The sequence below is a fragment of the Oncorhynchus gorbuscha genome, linkage group LG11 (assembly GCF_021184085.1).
Source record: "Oncorhynchus gorbuscha isolate QuinsamMale2020 ecotype Even-year linkage group LG11, OgorEven_v1.0, whole genome shotgun sequence".
Lineage (NCBI taxonomy): Eukaryota > Metazoa > Chordata > Actinopteri > Salmoniformes > Salmonidae > Oncorhynchus > Oncorhynchus gorbuscha.
In genome coordinates, this window is record NC_060183.1 from 57,302,186 (window position 1) to 57,323,917 (window position 21,732).

The 21,732-nt window shown below is 42.1% G+C and overlaps 2 protein-coding genes across 4 annotated transcripts; one reads left to right on the forward strand and one right to left on the reverse strand.

Annotated features, from left to right (window-relative positions):
• The first annotated feature begins 2,487 nt into the window (after positions 1-2,487).
• c7b (complement component 7b) lies at positions 2,488-8,196 on the forward strand. Its single transcript, XM_046368210.1, has 17 exons — positions 2,488-2,821; positions 2,908-2,969; positions 3,062-3,137; positions 3,256-3,397; positions 3,582-3,729; positions 3,938-4,076; positions 4,179-4,307; positions 4,410-4,653; positions 4,763-4,876; positions 5,096-5,262; positions 5,372-5,600; positions 5,784-5,955; positions 6,101-6,188; positions 6,309-6,441; positions 6,888-7,076; positions 7,211-7,307; positions 7,428-8,196. Exons 1-17 carry the CDS (start codon positions 2,816-2,818, stop codon positions 7,729-7,731), a joined length of 2,439 nt encoding a protein of 812 aa, XP_046224166.1. The 5' UTR covers positions 2,488-2,815; the 3' UTR covers positions 7,732-8,196.
• A 7,071-nt stretch (positions 8,197-15,267) lies between these two features.
• LOC124047887 (regulator of G-protein signaling 7-binding protein B-like) lies at positions 15,268-21,401 on the reverse strand. 3 transcript variants are annotated; one of them, XM_046368212.1, is made up of 7 exons: positions 20,010-21,401; positions 19,351-19,791; positions 18,682-18,854; positions 17,811-17,941; positions 16,457-16,601; positions 16,165-16,235; positions 15,268-16,064 (listed from the first exon to the last, which is right to left on the reverse strand). In XM_046368212.1, exons 2-7 carry the CDS (start codon positions 19,498-19,500, stop codon positions 15,973-15,975), a joined length of 762 nt encoding a protein of 253 aa, XP_046224168.1. In that variant the 5' UTR covers positions 19,501-19,791; positions 20,010-21,401; the 3' UTR covers positions 15,268-15,972. The 3 variants fall into 3 exon arrangements, with proteins under 3 accessions (XP_046224168.1, XP_046224169.1, XP_046224167.1); XM_046368213.1 differs by having other exon boundaries at positions 18,682-18,809; positions 19,351-21,401; XM_046368211.1 differs by having other exon boundaries at positions 19,351-21,401.
• Positions 21,402-21,732: the final 331 nt, after the last annotated feature.

The following is a 21,732-nucleotide window of genomic DNA, read 5'->3' on the forward strand; positions in this document are numbered from 1 at the left end:
TATTGAATATAACATTCACGACTACAAATAGTTATTTACACATTTAAGCACCAAAATTACATAGCCTGCAGTTCAGACATGAATAAAAACCGTTGTCATAGCTTCGTCAGGTAATTAATCACGTTAAACACTATTATTGCACACAGAGTGATTCTATGCAACTTATTATTTGACTTGTTAACCCCATTTTCACTCCTGAACTTATGTAGGCTTACCATAACAAAGGTGTTGAATATGTATTGACTCAAGACATTTCAGCTCTTCATTGTTTTTTTATGTTTTTTTTAATGTCTAAAAACATAATTCCACTTTGACAATATGGGGTTTAATATGTGTATGTCAGTGACACAAAAATCTCAATTCAATCAATTTAAAATTCTGTCTGTAACAACAAAATGTGGAAAAAGTCAAGGGGTGTGAATACTTTCTAAAGGCACTGTATTTTATCATTTAATTTAGGATTCCATCTACACCACAGGCCTTTTGTAAGTTGGAGAGTTTGTATTTTGTCATGTAGTTCATTCAAGGTAAGTGGAGAATCCAGTGGGTTCTTATTGTCTGATTCTAAGATTTGTAATTGATCATGTCTATGTTTATGCTGTTTGTTCTTTGTTCTTTGTTATAGAAATGGTTTATCCATCCACCTCCATTTTGGATAGATAACTCTTTGTATAGTTGTTCGTTTAGTGTGTTCCAATTTTCTTCAATCCCATTGAGTTGATTTCTGACACGCTGAAGGCATAGACACAGGTTTTCTTGGTCTCTGTTTTTGCTTGGATAAGTTTCTCAATTTCTTTCTTAGGTTTTTGCATTCTTCATCAAACCATTTGTCATTATTAGGTTGTCTGGAAGCTGAAAGGTCAAATGTACTATTTACACTTAGAAAAAAGGGTTCCAAAACGGTTCTTTGTGGATGGACAGGGTTCTACCAAGAACCGATTGGATCAGAATAACCCATGTTGGTAGACAAGGGTACTTTGTAAGGCAAAGGGTTTTAACATCCAAATAACACATTTTAGAAGAAAAGGTTCGTTGATGATTCTTTGGAAGGCAAGAAAGGTTCTACATAGAACCATATAGAATATTTCCCAGCATGCCTTATTGCAGGTAGATTCCCAGAATTGCTTGTTTTGCTGTAATATCACATTGATTGGTTGATACATTTGATGCTACACAAAGATAAATAACATACAGTTTTCTAAACTAGTCCAACGTGATGGAGTTATTGCATCTGTTAAGGAGATGGTCTTTCCTACCCTGGCAGTCGTTCTGAATGCAGGTTGTGGGTGATTAAAAAAGTCTGCTTTGATTCCAATAGGAATTACACATCACTTTGCAGGCCCGTATAATGCGACTATGCAAAATGTGTACAAAAATGTCTATGTGAAATGTCAATGTAAAATGTATATGTAGCAGAAAAGCTGTAAAAACAAACAAGATATGTGTCCTCTGAAGAGGGTGGATGGGTTAACAATAATAAAAGAAAAAAATACAAGAAAAAGACAAGTCTTTGGACTCTTTGAAATCGTTCCCCCGTAGTTCGGAACTGTTTTTTGAAGTGCAATACTACACTGCCCTCCAGTGCCCCAGTTGAGTGCCTTTTCAGCTATGGTGGAAACCTGTTTACCTCTCAGCGAAACAGGATGTCTGATGCTCATCTACAGCATGTCCTTCTGCTGCAATACAACAGCAATTTCTGCCTTCAATCATCTCAGTAGGCTAGCTTCAGAATAGGCCTACAGCAATGCCATGTCTGATATGTGGGTTTATTGGACCGAGCTGCACTTTTTTTAGCTTAAACTTTCAAAATTACTTGGTGGACTAAATGTGTGATTACACTGTGCATATTGTAAAAACTAATTTTATTCATATTTCTATTTCTCATGTTAGTCATTTAGCAGACGCTGTTATCCAGACTTACAGTAAGGAGTGCATACATTTTCATACTTTCTTGTACTGGAGTCCTGTGGGATAAGTGTTCAGCACCATCCATGTTGCTGTGTTACTTAAACCCTTACTTATACCTGGTTTTAACATGTTTCCTTTGTCCTGTACATTTTTAGACACGTGTACATGATTAAAATACACACTGTGGTCTGACTGTGATCAGATCTTATAGGTGTAAATTGACATGTTGTTAAATTGGTAATTATCTTTTTTTTTTTTTAAAACATACAATTGTTTTTGTTCAGTATGGGATGATGTATGTCAGTATGTCAGCTGCTGTATTGTGTCTGGTTGATATCATACAGTCAGTCATGCATTACATACACATTTGCTTGGGAGCAACTGGAGTAGAAAAACTCATAGAATTTGGCTCTACTAACTTGGGTAAATACAGGCTTGTGACCTCTGCACCAGTTGTGTGGAGCAGAGAGACTCATCCTGGAAAAACAATGATTGCACAACTCCCTCCCAACTCAGAAACAAAGTTCAGGTGCTGTTTGAAGAAAAGCACATTTATTTCATGATTGTACATGCAGTATTACCTAATACCATTCACAAAAACCTTGACACCACCAATACTTTTGCTAGAAAGGAATAAAAGCCCATGGCAAAATGGATATAAATATACTGATTAGGTTTGTTGCTGGCACAGGGCTACAAGGCCCCCATTAATTACGCATCAAGCAAGGGAGGGGGAAATGGGTTCTTATTGTTGTCTGGCTGGGGGAAAGAACATGAGTGTTTCTCCAGTGTGGAATGTCCTGAATTCTGGGTGCTGTTGAGTAAGCTCTCTCTTCACTGGCTATATGAGCTGGGCTCACTGTGCTGGGCCAGAGGAAAAGACCTGTCTGTCTCTGTGGTGTGCATTATGAAGGTAAGGAGTTCTCACTGATCCGCTCAACATGAATGATGATTACTATAAACTCAATCTGACCTTGTGAATGTCATTATTTCTCCTAGCTGAACTTGGATGTAACTCTGTCCTGTCTGACTCTGTTACTCTCCCTTCTCCCTCACATTCGGTATGTACTGAGAACCTGAATGTGACATTCATGGTTGACATTTACCATTCTACGTAAAAGCTGAACATGATTGTTTCCATCCGTCCACTTAGCTGTGAGCACCCTGTGAACTGCAGATGGGGACTTTATGGGGAATGGTCTGAATGCGATGGCTGCACAAAAACACAGGTACACACAGTCAATCACAAACACACACACACACACTTAATTGCATGGACTTCAAGAAAGGAATGTATTTTTTTTAAACTTGCATGTATTAATATTGATGTTTTCTGAATATTTATAGGTCCGCACACGGACTGTTGAGGAGTTTGCCCAGTATCAGGGCAGTCCATGCTCTGGGGAGGCTTCTCAGAGTCAAGAGTGTGTCCCCAAGAAAGGATGTCCCTTGGGCACAGGCTGTGGAGAAAGGTTCCGCTGTTCTGCAGGTACTTTTTGAAATCCACATGAAACCAGTAAAAATAAGTAATTTCTGTCTATTTGTGCACTTTGTACTGAATTAGTGTATTGTTTAGTATGTGTATTTTCATCTCATACAGGCGACCGATGTGTATGTATGTGCATATATGATTCATAAACAACAACAACATATGTACTGTATGTGTATCTTAGGACAGTGTGTGAGCCTCTCTCTGGTATGTAACGGAGACCAGGACTGTGAGGAGGGCGGGACAGACGAGAGACACTGTGATGCTGACAATAGCCACTATGTCTGTGACCTGGACAAAACTCCTCCCAACTCTGACCACACTGGCAAAGGGTAGGCAGGCCCCCCTCTACCACTAACATCATATGACATGTATAGTACAACACATCTTGCAGATTTGATGTGATGAGTTTTGCTTGTGTTTTTCTTAATGGTCACTTTGCATTGGCTATACTGCATTTCTCAACATGCTGATGCGATAATCCAGTGTTGAAGATGTGCAGATAGGTATCCGAGTTAAGGTTTGTATTGTCCCCTGTAGGTATGATGTGCTGACAGGGAAGTTCAGGTCTGGTGTCATTAACACACTAAGCTTCGGAGGGCAGTGCAGGAAGGTTTTCAGTGGAGACCACAAGACTTTCTACAGATTGCCTCAGAGTATCCTCAGGTACACCTTCCAGGTGAGCCATACTATACTATATGGGACTGCAGGTTTGGTTTAGTAACAGGTAGTAACTTACTGGTGAAGTAATACAACTACAATCTGTGAGATCTCTTCCTAGGTGGTGGTTGAGAATGACTTCAGCGATGAGGCCTATGAGAGCTCCTGGTCCTACATGAAGCACATCCAGGACAATGCCTTATGGGGACATGATCGGCGCACTTTTCACACAGAGCTCAACAAAGACAAGGTGACTCACTGAGATTATAGCTGGTTGATGACAATATAGCCCTGCGCGAGTATGTAAAGTATGATGGTTAGGTCTTATATGCGTGTCCCTCTCTTCTGCCAGTCTCACAGGCTGCTGATCATAAAGAATCAGGTGGAGCTAGCCCAGTTCCAGAACACCGTGCCCCAGTACGTCACTCTGGCTGAGGGCTTCTGGAAGACACTGTCCTCCCTCCCAACCACGTACAGTTACCCAGCCTACCGCTCCCTCCTGCAGACCTATGGCACCCACTACTTGTCAGAGGGGGCCCTGGGGGGCCAGTACCAGGCCCTGCTGGAGTTTGACAACGAGGCCCTCAAAGAGACCAGTGAGTAGGACCCCTTTCTCACCAGATAGAGACACATAACTGTTAAATATGGTATTAATTGCATTGAATACATTACATTCTTTTTGATTTCCTCTTTCTCTGATTGAAGGCACAACAGATACAGAGTACCAACGGTGTGTTACGAAGAAGAAGCGCCGCTTGTTCAGGAAAAAGGTCAAAACTACATGTGAAAAACTGGTGGACTCTCTCAAGACCTCTAAAGGTAGGTCTACAAGTTTCTATGTCACCCTTAGTAAACCATATATACACGGTATGCACCACGAGTGCTACAATGAATCAAAAACAACACAGTATTAGAAAATATCAACTAGTCTGAATTGTTAAGAATAGAAAGGTACTGAATTGAATAGGTCTGAAGTGACAATAACAGATGCATTGTACTGTATGTAATCACCTCTGTCAACCATGATCCTGTCTGCAGAGTATAACAACAACAAGCTGCCTATTAAGACCAATGTAATCGGTGGAGACCCATCCTTCATAGCTGGCCTGAGTGTCCTGGACCTGGAGAACCCTGAGGCCAATGGACAAATGTATGACCAGTGGGCCCGCTCTGTCAAGGACTTCCCTCAGGTCATCAACATGAAGGTAGAATAATCACATATATCTCATATAACTATAAACTTTTTAGTCAATTTCTATCATATTTTTTGGGATGCCGTCATGTTATACTGTATCAAGTCCATCCATATTGTAGCTGCGGCCTCTGTATGAGCTGGTGAAGGAGGTGCAGTGTGCCGGGCTGAGGAAGCTCCATCTGAAGAGAGCTACAGAGGAGTACCTGGCAGAGGAGCATCCCTGCCACTGCCGGCCCTGCCACAACAACGGGCAGCCCCTGCTGACTGGCACAGAGTGTAAATGTGTCTGCAGGCCTGGTACCTCGGGCCCTGCCTGTGAAAGTGGCACTGTTATAGGGGAGCAGCCAGGTAAAACAACCATAAATTGCTCACTTCCTGTAATGACTTGTCCACTGACACTGTATTGTTCATACAGGCCCCTTGCCTCTGACACTGAGCCAGCAAGATTTAAGATCAATGTATGATGTTGTTGTACATTTATCCATAATGATAGACTTATAAATGTGATATTTTAGCTTTGTCTTTTATAAGGGGTGATCCATGGGAGCTGGAGCTGCTGGTCGTCATGGGGATCTTGTTCTCAAAGTAAACTGTCAAGGTCTAGGACCTGCACTAACCCTGCTCCCAGGCGAGGGGGCCTCCATTGTGTGGGGCTGCCCACAGAACATACTTCCTGTGAAGAGTCAGACCTACAACATTTACAGTGAGGAAACTTAACCTCTCACCAAATACGCTGTGAACAACAGCACACCTTAGCACAGTAGCTACAGTTACAATAACCTCAGTAGACTATAACAGTTGCCACATCTGCTTCAGAGTATGGGGGTTGACTGTGTGTTTGTCTGCAGGATGATGGAGCCTCAGTGTTTTGTTCTCTCTATAAGTCCACCGAAGGCATGTAGAGCCCCGCCAGCCCTGAGGAATGGCTTTGTCCTGGTAATGGTCACCTTTCCATTCCTGTTATCTATTGCAGAATTCAATAACCTTCAAGGAAGTGTGTGTGTGAATTTGTCTACTGTATGTTGTGAAAAAGCATCAATGTGTATTTGCATCTAGAGCCCCAGAGATGTATACCTTGTAGGCAGTAAGATTGAGTACTCCTGCATAGAGGGCCACTACATCACTGGAGAAACTGTGGCTGAGTGCACTGACAACAACAGCTGGACCAGAGGACCATTGGAGTGCAAGAGTAGGTACTCAAAGGGTTAACTTTTTAAAACACTGACGTCAAACCACAGAGTTACTAAACCCAGAGGCGCAACATCACAAGACTTCCCGGGAACGCTTGCGAAGCAGACCAGGCTGGAGTTTGGGGTTTGAAAAGTCAATGAGAGAATTGAACAATTCATCTTTAGATGTTAATTTTCTCAAAATGTAAAGACACAACCTAGATTTGAGACAAGGTCTTAAGTAGTTGAACATGTTATTACTCTGACATCGCAAAAGTGACAAGCTGACCCGTTTTCATTTGCGTGCCGTTGATTTGGGAGACTGCACATGTACAGCTTCTATGCATGAGCTTAGCTAGCCAACGTCGCCATGACATTGCCAACAAGTTTGATTGGGGATTTCTATTGGAGAAGCAGTTTTAGCCTATCTTCATACTGTACTGTCTTTGCTCAAACTCTATTCTAGGAGCAACATGTGATGTTCCGTCCCTTGAGAATGATGTCACAGGCACTCCTTGGAAAGTGATCTATCAAATTGGGGACAGTGTGTCCCTGTCCTGTCCTGTGGGGATGATGAGAGAGGGCATGGCAGAGATCGTCTGCAGCTCCAGTCTGCAGTGGTCTCCATCCCCAGACAGCATAAGGTGCAGAGAAGGTAAGAGATCCAGAGATTCAACTGCTACATGGGACTCTAGAAAGCAAATTCTTACCATCTTTGCTCTGAAATTAAATGAGGAGGCATCCCATTCCATTAAATATTAATTTTGATGTGTTTATTCTGTGTGCCAGTGCCAAAGGGCCCCACCCCTCCACTTGGCTTGAACTGCAAACTATGGGAAACACCAGGAAAGAGTCAGTGTGTGTGTAAGCTTCCATACCAATGCCAGTGAGTATTTTAATTGCAGTCTTTTCACATTTCTTGACTTTTGACAGGGTAATACAACTAAGTATATACAACCCTGGAAATAAACAAGATATTTTAATCTGATAATTCTTCTCTTTAAAGGCCTTCCCTGCAGTTATGTGCCACCCTCCACACAGGCAGAACAAGTAAATTGGGCGTGTGTCAACTTGGAGCTCTGCAGTGTCTGGGGCGGAGCTTCAAGCTGGTGAAGGACAGTGATTGTGATTGGTCGGATCAGGGGCTCACTTCCTGCCAGGAGGAGTGCTTTGACACCTCTGTCCAGCTCTGTGTCAAACTACCAGACAGTGCTGTTGCTGTGACAATGTCAGCATGTGAGGTGGGGGCTCGGAGGTGCCAGGGGGAGCAGTTTGATGTGGTCAGCATCAAGGCCTGTTCTGCACTTTAAAACATGATTCTTAACCCATAATTGTAATGTTGTTGTTTTTTTACTTATAAGAGAGTAGTCCCTTATATTCTAATAAAGTGTGCATCAAGGTAGAGCTATCCATTTTCTACTCTACATGGTAATGGAGAGAACTATGCCACTAAGCTTTTGACTTCCTTTATTGGTTGAAATTTGGCCATAGAATCAATGAACGAAAAACATTTCAATGTCTGTAAAATATGTATTTTATCTTTCATTCAGCACCTAAAATGCACCTGATTTCAATGTCTGGATAGTACGTATTTTTGACGTCTGTATACGATGTATTATAACCTTTCATTCAGTACCGGAAATGCACGTTATGTCAACGTCTGGAAAATGTCTGGAAGATGACTGGGATTGTTGCAAGTTGTAAATATTAGATCATTAGACAAAAAAAGTTACATTTTTGTTAATTTCAAATAAACGCTACGTTGTGACACAATAGAGTTGATTGCATTAAGTGACATTTTTTAACAACAAGTTAACAACAATCTAAATTTTAGCAAATTAAGTTGAACCAAGCTACAACTGAAACGGGACAAAACGTGCTCCTTCTGAATGTTAGTCTTTACAGTTATATGTAGTGTGTGCTCTATGGTATTATGGACAAGGAGAGAGTGATAGAATATGGGAAGAGGATGGGTACAGCAGGACCTGATTATGTGGACTATTCACACAGGCCTTCATTGAGAATCTCAAACACCATCGTTCTACACTTGATGGCAGACATGGAGCACAGGGCCATACTCCTCTTGCTCTGGTTCTTCAGCAGCTTCACACAGAACATGTGTTCTCCCTCAGAACAGTCCGGGGGAACTTTACACAGACATTGTTTGGACTCTGGGTGCACAAAGTCAAAGGGTAAGAGCAACATGTACATGGAATGATTTTGCTATGTTGAAATTTATCTTTGACAAATAATTAATTGTATTGCATCTTAACTAGTTAGTTAACTATTTTCAGATAAGGTTATTTCAGCTGAACATGGTCAAGTGCTATCTGACTCATAGAGGGAATGTGCGGCCAGTCAGAGTTGCCGGTGCAGCTCTTACACTCGTAACAGATGTCAGAGTTGCAGGGCTCCTGGACTGAGCTCTTGTCAGACATGGTGGCACTGAACTTGGCCCAGTCCAGGCTGACCACATCCTTGTCACATGGACCCCCATTCATGGAGAAGAGCTGGTCACCATGGCAACAACCCAGGTGGAAACCACAATAGGACATCATCATACCACTGCCAACTTCAACATTGAAGACGCATAAACTCGTTTTTGTATAGGCTGCAATACACACAACACACACAAAGGTGGAGCACACACAGATATGGAAACCATAGATCAATCCAAGTAGAGCTAACATTAAAAGGCACTTAACAACCCATTAATATTACATTATTCATGACTTAATGAAGATTGATAAATGAAAGTACTCACATAAGTCTCTCATGCCACGCAAATACATTTGGAACTATCATGCCTCTCTCCACCCCCACATTGAGTGTTAGAAACAAACAACTTATTGGGACAGACACACAGACAGAACAAAAAAAAACATAATTATGTCATTATGTAATTGAATCCTATTGTCAATCATGTGATCTTCACTTAATTGTCGATAAACTATATGATGACTTAAAAAGGACACCAACATCCTCTAATGTTTCTTCAAAGCCCTTTTGAGACAGTCTCCACCTATTTTGCAGTGCAGGTTATCAGGATGTGAAGGCTCCCAGGTTAGACTCTGCAACAGCTTTAGAAGCCCCGCCCTGACGGTGTCATGCCTTTGTCAGTGCAGTCGAGTCCCACAGAGTAGCCCACCTTGCACTACTTTAAAATAATTGAGTTAAGAAAGCCTCTATACCAACATGCTTTCTTTTTTGCTTTATTGAGTAAGGCAGCTCCAAAATGCAGGAGTTTCAGCCTAGCTCAATGCTTTCTGTGGTGGTGGGGCAGCAGTGGAAAATACGAAGCGTAGGGGTTGATAATGTTCACTAGTTGTGCCTTGATTGGCTTAGTGCTCTGTCACTCATGGGGACACTACGTCACTGCCAAATCTAAGTGTAGAGCTCGAACATTCAAGCCCCTTGGGTGCTGCCATAGAGTTACATTAGAAGTGCCCATCCAAGAAGGCTCAAGGTCATTGGCAACAGATAAAATTATGTCAAATCCCGTTATATCTACAGTATCTTTAATTGGATTGATCATGTCAACATCATACTTTCAAAATATTAGCTAGCAGTCATTATAAATCAAGTCAACAATCTACTGGTAAATCCTATTTAATCCTTGTCATATGAAGAGAAATAATGATGAGAAATTACAGATAAAACGTATCGGTGCTCATCGGACATTGGACATAAACATTACACAACAAGTTGGAAATCTCAAATTCAACAATGTGGTTTGGAAGGAATCAGTGGCTAACTGCAATTCAGTGGAGTGGGTGTGTTATCCCAATTATCGTTTTAAGGTTCTCTTTTAATATTTTAAAATGATAAACATTCAGCTTTGGTCATGCTGTAAATCCAGCATGATTTCTGCCGCAATCAAAACAACTGTTAACTCAGAACTAGGAAGTCTGACTTCAGTGAGTTCAAGACAACCCAGGAAAAAACTAGCTACAACTGGGAAAATAAGTTTTAAACGGTCACCCAACTCGGAATTGTCAATCAGGAACTTGAGCCTCTTTCTAGAACTACGATGTCATGTTTTGTCATTGGTTATCATGTCTTGTCTCTGTGCTTCCCTTCTATTCGTTTCCCTCTGCTGGTCTTATTAGGTTCTTTCCCTCTTTCTATCCCTCTCTTCCCCTTCCTCTCTCCCTCTCTCCCTCTCTCGCTCTCTCTCCCTATCGTTCCGTTCCTGCTCCCAGCTGTTCCTCATTCTCCTAACTACCTCATTTACTCTTTTCACACCTGTCCCCTATTTTGCCCTCTGATTAGAGCCACTATTTCTCCCTCTGTTTTCCGCTTCTGTCCTTGTCGGATCCTTGTATGATGTTCGCTGTTCTGTGTCCTTGTCTCGCCCTGTCGTGTTTTACCTTCTTCAGATGCTGCGTGTGAGCAGGTGTCTTAGTCTGCTACGGTCGGTGCCTTCCCGAAGCAACCTGCAGTCTATGGTCGAGTCTCCAGTCAGTCCTCGCTACTGACGAGTGGATTTCAGTTTTCCTGTTTTGTTTTCTCCTTGATAATATCCAGGATTATTACTTTTGTCAAAATACTGGAATAAAGACTCTGTTTTCGTTAAGTTGCTTTTGGGTCCTCATTCACCAGCATAACATACGACCTGAAGATCACTGACGTCATCATGATTCGACCCTGTTTTTTTCAGAATTCCTAGTTGTTTTGAAAGCACCATAAATCCAGAGAAAGACAGACTTTGATGACAAAGTTTGAAGACAAAATTTGCCCACAAAGGAATGCCACGCGCCACCTTCCTGTTCAAGTGAGCACAGCACAAAAAGGTGAGTCCAGAAATGTCTTGTATGCTGCTGCATAAATGATGTAATATGCCAGGGGGATATGTACAGTGGGGAGAACAAGTATTTGAAACATTGCCGATTTTGCAGGTTTTCCTACTTACAACGCATGTAGAGGTCTGTCATTTTATATCATAGGTACACTTCAACTGTGAGAGACAGAATCTAAAACAAAAATCCAGAAAATCACATTGTATGATTTTTAAGTAATTCATTTGCATTTTATTGCAATTTTATCTTGATCACCTACCCACCAGTAAGAATTCCGTCTCTCACAAACCTGCTAGTTTTTCTTTAAGAAGCTCTCCTGTTTTCCACTCATTACCTGTGTGTTAACTGCACCTGTTTGAACTCATTACATGTATAAAAGACACCTGTATACACACTCAATAAAACAGACTCCAACCTCTCCACAATGGCCAAGACCAGAGAGCTGTATAAGGACATCAGGGATACAATTTTAGACCTGCACAAGGCTGGGATGGGCTACAGGACAATAGTCAAGCAGCTTGGTGAGAAGGCAACAACTGTTGGCACAATTATTAGAAAATGGAAGAAGTTCAAGATGACGGTCAATCACCCTCGGTCACATCATTCTGTGGGGATGATTTTTTGCAAAGGGGACAGGACGACTGCACCGTATTGATGGGAGGATGGATGGGACCATGTATCGCGAGATCTTGGCCAACAACCTCCTTCCCTCAATAAGAGCATTGAAGATGGGTCGTGGCTGGGTCTTCCAGCATGACAACGACCCGAAACAAACAGCCAGGGCAACTAAGGAGTGGCTCCGTAAGAAGCATCTCAAGGTCCTGGAGTGGCCTAGCTAGTCTCCAGACCTGAACCCAACAGAAAATCTTTGGAGGGAGCTGAACGTCCGTATTGCCCAGCGACAGCCCCGAAACCTGAAGGATCTGGAGAAGGTCTGTATGGAGGTGTGTGTCAAAATCCCTGCTGCAGTGTGTGCAAACCTGGTCAAGAACTACAGGAAACGTATGATCTCTGTAATTGCAAACAAAGGTTTCTGTACCAAATATTAACTTCTGCTTTTCTGATGTATCAAATACTTATGTCATGCAATAAAATGCATATTAATTACTTAAAAATCATACAATGTGATTTTCTGGATTTTTGTTTTAGATTCCGTCTCTCACAGTTGAAGTGTACCTATGATAAAAAAATGACAGACCTCTACATGCTTTGTAAGTAGGAAAACCTGCAAAATCGGCAGTGTTTCAAATACTTGTTCTCCCCACTGTATACTGTAGCCAAGAAAGTAATACTAAGTGTATATTGGAATGGAATTCCAGTTGGAATGATGGCGCCGGAGGGTAGGGCTGCCGTCGGCTCTTAACCAACCATGTTATTTTTTTTTTTTTTTTCGCGTTGTTTGTAACTTGTTTTGTACATAATGTTGCTGCTACAGTCTCTTATGACCCGAAAAGAGCTTCTGGACATCAGAACTGGGATTACTCACCTCAAATTGGATGAGGAGTTCTTCTTCAATGAGTAATACACAATGTATATACTACGGACACCCGACCAGGCCCAGATCCCTGTGATTCACTGGAAAGGGAAACACACTACAGTTAAAAGTTTGGGGTCACTTAGAAATGTCCTTGTTTTTGAAAGAAAAGCATATTTTTTGTCCATTAAAATAACATAAAATCGATCAGAAATACATTAACGTTGTAAATGACTGTTGTAGCTGGAAATGGCAGGAATATCAACATCGTCGTACAGAATCCATTAACAGCAACCATCACTCCTGTGTTCCAATGGCACGTTGTGTTAGCTGATCCAAGTTTATCATTTTAAAAGGCTAATGGATCATTAGAAAACCCTTTGCAATTATGTCAGCACAGCTTAAAACTGTTTTTCTGATTAAAGAAGCAATAAAACGGTCCTTCTTTAGACTAGTTGAGTATCTGGAGCGTCAGTATTTACAGGCTCAAAATGGCCAGAAACAAAGGCCTTTCTTCTGAAATTCGTCAGTATATTTTTGTTCTGAGAAATTAAGGCTATTGCATGACAAAAATTGTCAAGAAACTGAAGATCTTGTACAGCGCTGTGTACCACTCCCTTCACAGAACAGAGCAAACTGTCTCGAACCAGAATAGAAAGAGGAGAGGAAGGCCCCGATGCACAACTGAGCAAGAGGACAAGTACATTAGACTGTCTAGTTTAAGAAACAGACTGAACTGGCAGCATCATTAAATAGTACCCCCAAAGCTCCGGGATGAGCAGACATTCCATCCTAAAACAATATTTTTTAAGTTGCAGGCCACTGAACCATAATCTTGATCTCATCTTTGTACTTCTTGAATATATTATATTCTTTATAACTGCTTTGTGCTTTTTAATGCAGATATTTTATCACGCCGAGATGCTGGCCTTCTAGATCCTCTGTCCAGTGTCTGTGTTCTTTTGCCCATCATAATCTTTTATTTTTATTGGCCAGTCTGAAATATGGCTTTTTCTTTGCAACTTTTCCTGGAAGTCCAGCATCCCGGAGTCACATCTTCACTGTTGACGTTTAGACTGGTGTTTTGCTGGTACTATTTAATGAAGCTGCCGGTTGAGGACTTGTGAGGCGTCTGTTTTTCAACCTAGACACTCTAATGTACTTGTCCTCTTGCTAAGTTGTGCACTCGGGCTTCCCACTCCTCTTTCTACAACATATATAACATAACTACACTGTATTTCTGACCAATTTGATGTTATTTTAATGGACAAAAAATGTGCTTTTCTTTCAACAACAAGGGCATTTCTAAGTGACCCCAAACTTTTGAACGGCAATGTATGTCTATGGGTATGACTTCATATATCCCTCACAAATGATTGGTTATTTAACTTGTCTGTCAAAGAAGACACCCACTTCCTGCATCAGCCACAAACCATAAGACAAAAAAAGACTGAAGACTAACACGGAACCCAAACCGGCTGTGCGCGTGTGCCATCATGCGCCATCGTGCATACATTTATTTTGTCCCCCCACACCAAACGTGATCACAACACGCAGATTAAAATATCAAAACAAACTCTGAACCAATTACATTAATTTAGGGACAGGTCGAAAAGCATTTAACAATTATGGCAATTTAGCTAGCTAGCTTGCACTTGCTAGCTAATTTGTCCTATTTAGATAGCTTGCTATTGCTAGCTAATTTGTCCTGGGATATAAACATTGAGTTGTTATTTTACCTGAAATGCACAAGGTCCTCTACTCCGACAATTAATCCACACATAAAACGGTCAACCGAATCATTTCTAGTCATCTCTCCTCCTTCCAGGCTATATTTTCTCTGGACTTTATATTGGCAACTTTCAGAAATTAGGTGCATTACCGCCACCGACCTTGTTCGTCTTTCAGTCACCCACGTGGGTATAACCAATGAGATGGCACGTGGGTACCTACTTCTATTTACCAATGAGGAGATGGGAGAGGCAGGACTTGCAGAGCTATCTGCATCACAAATAGAACTGACTTCTATTTTAGCCCTTGGCAACGCAGACGCTCGTTGGTGCGCGCAGGCAGTGTGGGTACAATAATTGAATAACATAGATTTCTACATTTATTTTTGCAACACTTGCGCACGCAATGTGAGCGGTGTAGTCAGCCTGTAAGCCATGACAACACAAAGTTCAAAGTCCCCAAGTGTTCCAAACCCTCCTTTCGCAACCTTCCATCCTATCCCCTTACTGGAAGAAGTGTCTGGAAATTCCAGATTCCAGTAACATTCACCAGCTGTAAGTTGTCTCTACAACTCTGACCCCTGACACTCCCTTGAGTGTGGAAAGAGGGGTCATGGGTGGAACACTGAGTTCCTGTCACACTGATAAAATATGAAATAGTTTCATGTTGTGATTGAGGAAGTTTATAGCTTTGCAAGTACCCACAACTATAACGAATAGGTTCATTTGTCTCCTTCATGTGAAGTATACTTTAAGCGGACATCATGTGTGGGCTCTGAAACCAACAGGAAACAACAGATCAGAGCCTCTCTATAAACCAGACAAAAAGGATTATTTAAATACAAAAAGTTTATTCACATTATAAAATGGCCTATACATACTGTCAGCCGTACAACAATCTATAGCACAACATCTATACATCAACTACAGTACAAATAGCAATATTCATGCTGTACACTTTCGGCCAAGACATCTAAATAAATCAAAGCAAACGATGTAGACATTCAATCTTTAGATAATCTATAGTTACATTATTCAAAGAAAGTTTCATACAAAACATTTACCACCATTTATATACTGTATTTACATGAAATGAGAAGTGTTTTTGATATGGAGCATTGCAAAGCCCTTGTGATGGAAAAAGTAAGTTGGAGACAGATTTCCTTTTCATGGAAGACTGCAAAAGAAGCATCGCACAGTGAAGAAATATAATGACATTCTGAGGAAGATGTCTGAAGGCAAAGATTAGGCAAAGCTGTCTACCAACATAATGCATCTCTCATGGCATCAGTTTGGCACATCTGTTTGTGCTCGTCTATAGACCTAAGGGTCCTCCTTTTCTACAAAGAGAGACAGCTTGAATAATATAATAGCAAAATATGCATGTTTGTAACATTATATTTGAATAGCTTTTTCTACATATAATCATATTACAAAATAAAGACAGACTGATCAGAAAGTTCCTTCCCCAAATGGCAGTAATAACATGTAAGGTGTTGTGTAGGGTTGGTGTGCTGCCCTTGCTGCTGCCTGCAGGACCCGACTGACTCAGCCAGACACCAGGCAGCAGAACCCAGAGAAGCGCCTCTTCCTCTGCCTGACTAGTGGGTATTGAGTGAGATTCAGAAGACTGCTGTCATCTAGACAACACAGACAGAGGAACCTGAGTACAGTGCAGTGCCTTCCATCTTGTGTATCTTTCATGATTTAACACACTCTTACAGTACAAATGCTACTTACCTTGGTTTTTTAGTGGTAAAGGCATGGTCTCCCTAAGTTTGCTGAGTAGGTTTCTCATCTCTCGCATGTCCCTGGGGAGACAGGGTGAATCATGGGTAAATCCATTTACCACCTCTACATGGTCACAGAGGAAGCCTACACACAAACTGAAACATGAATGTCTACTATAACTTGTAATGTCCAAGCTGTTGATAATCCTATTCATGTATGGCTTAAACAGTACTCTGTGGCCTGGGATTTCTGTTGACCATGAGAGACCATGAGTGTGTAAGCATATTGCATTACACTATACCTCTCTATGTTTTCAATATCGGTGCACACCAGCCAGGACTCGTGTTGGTAGTCCACAGGTGAGGAGGAGCGCTCCTCCAGGATGGGTACATCAGAACTCTCATCCATCTTGAAGTCCAGCCTGGGCTCCGGGTATGAATCCTTTCCTGGGATATGATCAACATATAATACTGGGTAACCTGTGATGCCATGTATTTCATATTGTATGGCATATTTCAATGCCATACAACACTCCTTCCGTGGCCTCCAACTGCTCTTAAACGCTAGTAAAAACCAAATGCATGCTTTTCAACCGTTCGCTGCTCGCACCCGCCCGCCCGACTAGCATCACCACCCTAGACGGTTCCGACCTAGAATATGTGGACAACTATAAATACCTAGGTGTCTGGCTAGACTGTAAACTCTCCTTCCAGACTCATATTAAACATCTCCAATCAAAAATCCAATCTAGAATTGGCTTTCTATTTCGCAACAAAGCCTCCTTCACTCACGCCGCCAAACTTAACCTAGTAAAACTGACTATCCTACCGATCCTCGACTTCGACGATGTCATCTAAAAAAATAGCTTCCAACACTCTACTCAGCAAACTGGATGCAGTCTATCACAGTGCCATCCGTTTTGTTACCAAATCACCTTATACCACCCACCACTGTAACCTGTATGCTTTAGTCGGCTGGCCCTCGCTACATATTCGTTGCCAGACCCACTGGCTCCAGGTCATCTATAAGTCTATGCTAGGTAAAGCTCCGCCTTATCTAAGTTCACTGGTCATGATAACAACACCCACCCGTAGCACGTTCCAGCAGGTATATCTCACTGATCATCCCCAAAGCCAACACCTCATTTGGCCGCCTTTCCTTCCAGTTCTCTGCTGCCAGTGACTGGAACGAATTGCAAAAATCGCTGAAGTTTGATACTTTTTTGCAACCTTTCGGTTACTAGTCCAACGCTCTAACCACTTGACTACCCTGCCGCCCAGTATCTCTACCTGCACATAATCATCTGCTCATTTATCACTCCAGTGTTAATCTGCTAAATTATAACTATTCGCTCCTATGGCCTATTTATTGCCTACCTCCTCATGCCTTTTGCACACACTGTATATAGACATTATTTTTTCTACTGTGTCATTGACTTGTTTATTGTGTTATTGGCTTGTTTATTGTTTACTCCATGTGTAACTCTGTGTTGTTGTCTGTGTCACGCTGCTTTGCTTTATCTTGGCCAGGTCGTAGTTGCAAATGAGAACTTGTTCTCAACTAGCCTACCTGGTTAAATAAAGGTGAAATAAAAAATAAATAAAAAATATTGTAGCTACTATTATGCCATCTGCTGGTTGAGATTGATATTTCACCTTTCCTGTGGAGCTGCAGTACCCCCAATAGGCACATGGATTTGAGCATCTCCGTGATGAACATCTCCAGGCAGCACTGCAGCTGGATGAAGAGCCGGCATATCTCTGGGTGGATCTCCCCATCCTCTGGCCTACAACACATACAGTAGGAGAATGGACAGTTTCAAATCTTATCACTGGCTCCTATTCTAGCCCTTCGTGAAACCCCCTGGCTCTAAAGCAGGGGTGGGCAACTTTGGTGAGGACCACAAAAAAATCTGAACTCATCATGGGGGGTCACAGTGGCTTAGGGGTCTGCATATCCACATCCATACCCACCCACACATGCAGTTGATAAGGCCCTAAGTAACATTTTGTTGATCCATGGGCCCACTTAAGCGGGACCGCAGGCGCTAATTGCCCATCCTTGCTCTAAAGAGACTGGAGGTGTGAGGGGTCTTTAATGGCTAAGGAAGAGCAGATAATTTATGAGTAGATTACACTTAGCAACAAGGACAGCTCCAGCGGCAATTGAAGACATCAACCTATCACATCCAGTGACTGTATCATAGATTCCAAGTAGCCCACTGTACAGGCTTGGGGTACATTTAATTTGAATTCCAGTCAATTCAGGAAGTAGTCTACACTGAATTTCCAATATCAATTCTCTTTAATTGGTTTTAGTAAAACGTGGAATTGGAATTTGGTTTACTTTCTGAATTGAAATTGAATTGAACCCAAACCTGCTATTGAATTGAATTATCATGTCGAATAGCAGGGCTTGGATTGACACACTAGCACCGTGGACAGCTCCAGTGATGACTGAAGATGTCAACATATCATATTCATTAAATTGTAGCCTATCCGTATATCGTGGACGCAGATTCCTTACCCAGACCCAGATATCACGGTGAGGTTCTGATGGGCAGCTTGGGCCATAGCGCATCCTTTGGTCCTGGTACGGTGCAACACGCCCCGTAAAGAGGGACAATCGGCAGAAATCTCCCCAATAGAGATGACCTGTTCTCGGTACAGCGCCACAAGAGTGTTGAATTCTTGGACAGTCTGAGAAGCAACATGTACACATAACCCCTTTCAGCAAGTCAATGCATAGCTCCATAGGTTTTCAAGGGCCCAATATAGGCCTAAACTTTAATAACACTATTGTACTATAAAGACACACACATATATACATAGATATATACACACTACTAATTGTGGCACATTGGTGTAATATTGTAGTAGCTATCCTTGTGGCATGCCCTTCTGAGTGCAACATACATTATTTAGTCTATCGCACCTTAAAGCGTTAAGAAACCATTCAAGGACATTCTTAAATGAATTTCTCTATGGCTCCTGGACTCCCATCTAGGACTTAGTTGGCAGATAAATGTAGCTTGGTAGGAAAATGTCTCTGGATAATTACATTTAGAATATCTAGCGTTGCGCATTTTAATTTGTTGTGGGTAAAATATATATAGGATAGTGTCTGCTCTTATACTAGTACGGCAGAAATGACTCCATTGCTTTTACAAATAATGCACGATAGATCATATCTCACCATCCTACAGTCGCCTACGGCCCGCTGGGCTTTCCGCGCGCTCTCGGTGCTCTCCCGGCGCTCGGGGTCCCTCTGCGGTGGTTTGCCGAGCTGGAAAATGTTCGCTGCGGATCTGGGGCGGTTAATGCGCCCGTTCGGTGCAGAACACATGCATACACAGTCACTGATAAAATCCCACGGCCAGCCTATCTATAATATTCGTATGTTCAGCTTGCAGGACGACAGCAAGTAGTGGACGGCTCGCAGTTTCTTCTCTGCATCTCTCTCCTCAGCGGCGAAGCGAGTCACCTTCACCCCAGCAGAAGGCCAACTGCGGCTGAACGGTCTTCTGTCGTGCTTTCACCTGAGAAGCGAATTCATGGGGAGCCTGAGCCGACCATTTGTCACTGCTCCGGCATCCCGTTAACTGTTGAGGCGTCGACGACTCCAAAGCAAGCGGGTCTGTCGCAGGAAAGTATTGAGAATAAACGCAAATATCTACAAATATTATTGGTATCTGGCATGAGCAACAGCACATTCAAAGACCAGCAGGAATATGAATGCTCAAAGTCATCAATTTACGCACATCACAGCCTCCCCGTTGGCTGCAAGCAAACCAATGTATTATTGTCACCACAATTGTAAACCAATGAAAACTGTACATTTGACACATAACTTACCAGATATTTGGCAATTTGTTCTGTAAAATGTATATAAGATGTCTATCATTGGTAATACACCGAATGACACACTGGTAGACAAAATATTACAATGAGTCCCTGCAACACACAAAATTGCAACAGTACTAAAATACACTATATATACAAAAGTATGTGGACACCCTTTCAATCAGTGGATTCGGCTATTTCACACATACCTGTTGCTGACAGGTGTATAAAATTGGCGTATAAAATCTCCATAGACAAACATCGGCAGCAGAATGGCCTTACAGAAGAGCTCAGGATCTTTCAATGTAGCGCCTCATAGAGACGCCACCTTTCCAACAAGTAATTTTGTCCAATTTCTTCCCTGCTAGAGCTGCCCCGGTCAAGTGCTGTTATTGTGAAGTGGAAACGTCTACGGGACCACCGAGTGCTGAAGCGTGTAGTGCGTGAAAATCATCTGTTCTGGGTTGCAACACTCACAACCGAGTTCCAAACTGCCTCTGGAAGCAACTCCAGCAGAAAAACTGTTCATGAAATGTGTTTCAATGGCTGAGCAGCTGCACACAAGCCTAAGATCACCATGTGCAATGCTAATCGTTGGCTGGAGTAGTGTAAAGCTCTCCATCATTGGACTCTGGAGCAGTGTAAACTCGTTCTCCGGAGTAATGAATCACACTTTACTGACAGTCCCTCTGACAAATCTGGGGTTGGCAGATGCCAGCAGAAAGCCCCAATGAATAGTGCCAACTGTAAAGTTTGGTGCAGCAATAATGGCCTGGGGCTGTTTTTCATGGTTTGGGCTAGGAAACTTAGTTCCAGTGAAGGGAAATCTTAACACTGCAGCATACAATGATATTCTAGACAATTCTGTGCATCCAACTTAAGTCCCTTTCCTGTTTCAGCACGACAATACTCCAGTGCACAAACCGAGGCTCATACAGAAATGGTTTGTCAAGATAGGTGTGGAAGAACTTGACTGGCCTGCACAGAGAGCTGACCTCAACCCCTTAGAACACCATTGGGATGAATTGGAACGCCAACTGCGAGCTATGCCTAATTGCCCAACATTAGTACCCGACCTCAGTAACGCCCTTGACCCAACAGCAATGTTCCAACATCTAGAGGAAAGCCTTCCCAGAAGAGTGGAAGCTGTTATAGCAGCAAAGGGCAACTCCATATTAATGCCCATGATTTTGCAATGAGATGTTCGACGAGCAGGTATCCACATACTTTTGGTCATGTAGTGCATATTGAATAAAAAGTTTAGTTATATGAGATGTACATTATCAAAAGTTTGGACACACCTACTCATTAAAGGGTTTCCTTTATTGGTACTATTTTCTACATTGTAGAATACTAGTGAAGACATCACAACTATGAAAGAACACATATGGAATCATGTAGTAACCAAAAAAGTGTTAAACAAATCAAAATATATTTAAAAGTAGCCACCCTTTGGCTTGATTACAGCTTTGCACTCTTGGCATTCTCTCAACCAGCTTCACCTGGAATGCTTTTCCAACAGTCTTCCAACATATGCTGAGCACTTGTTGGCTGCTTTTCCGTCACTCTGCAGTCCAACTCATCTCCATTGAGTTGAGTTTGGGTGATTGTGGAGGCCAGGTCATCTGATGCAGCACTCCATCACTCTCCTTATTGGTCAAATAGCCCTTACACAGCCTGGAGGTTTGTTGGGTCATTGTCCTGTTGAAAAATGTTAGTCCCCCTAAGTGCAAAC

Bases quoted from the DNA above. Each gene is read 5' to 3' on its own strand.
- c7b (XM_046368210.1), top strand. The intron at 3,138-3,255 runs GTACACACAGTC...GAATATTTATAG, and splicing joins ATGGCTGCACAAAAACACAG to GTCCGCACACGGACTGTTGA. The intron at 4,654-4,762 runs GTGAGTAGGACC...CTCTGATTGAAG, and splicing joins CGAGGCCCTCAAAGAGACCA to GCACAACAGATACAGAGTAC.
- LOC124047887 (XM_046368212.1), bottom strand. From the start codon at position 19,500: ATGTGTTCTGCACCGAACGGGCGCATTAACCGCCCCAGATCCGCAGCG. The intron at 18,855-19,350 runs GTGAGATATGAT...GTTGCTTCTCAG, and splicing joins CCGTAGGCGACTGTAGGATG to ACTGTCCAAGAATTCAACAC. The intron at 16,236-16,456 runs GTATAGTGTAAT...CTGTCTCCCCAG, and splicing joins GATATTGAAAACATAGAGAG to GGACATGCGAGAGATGAGAA.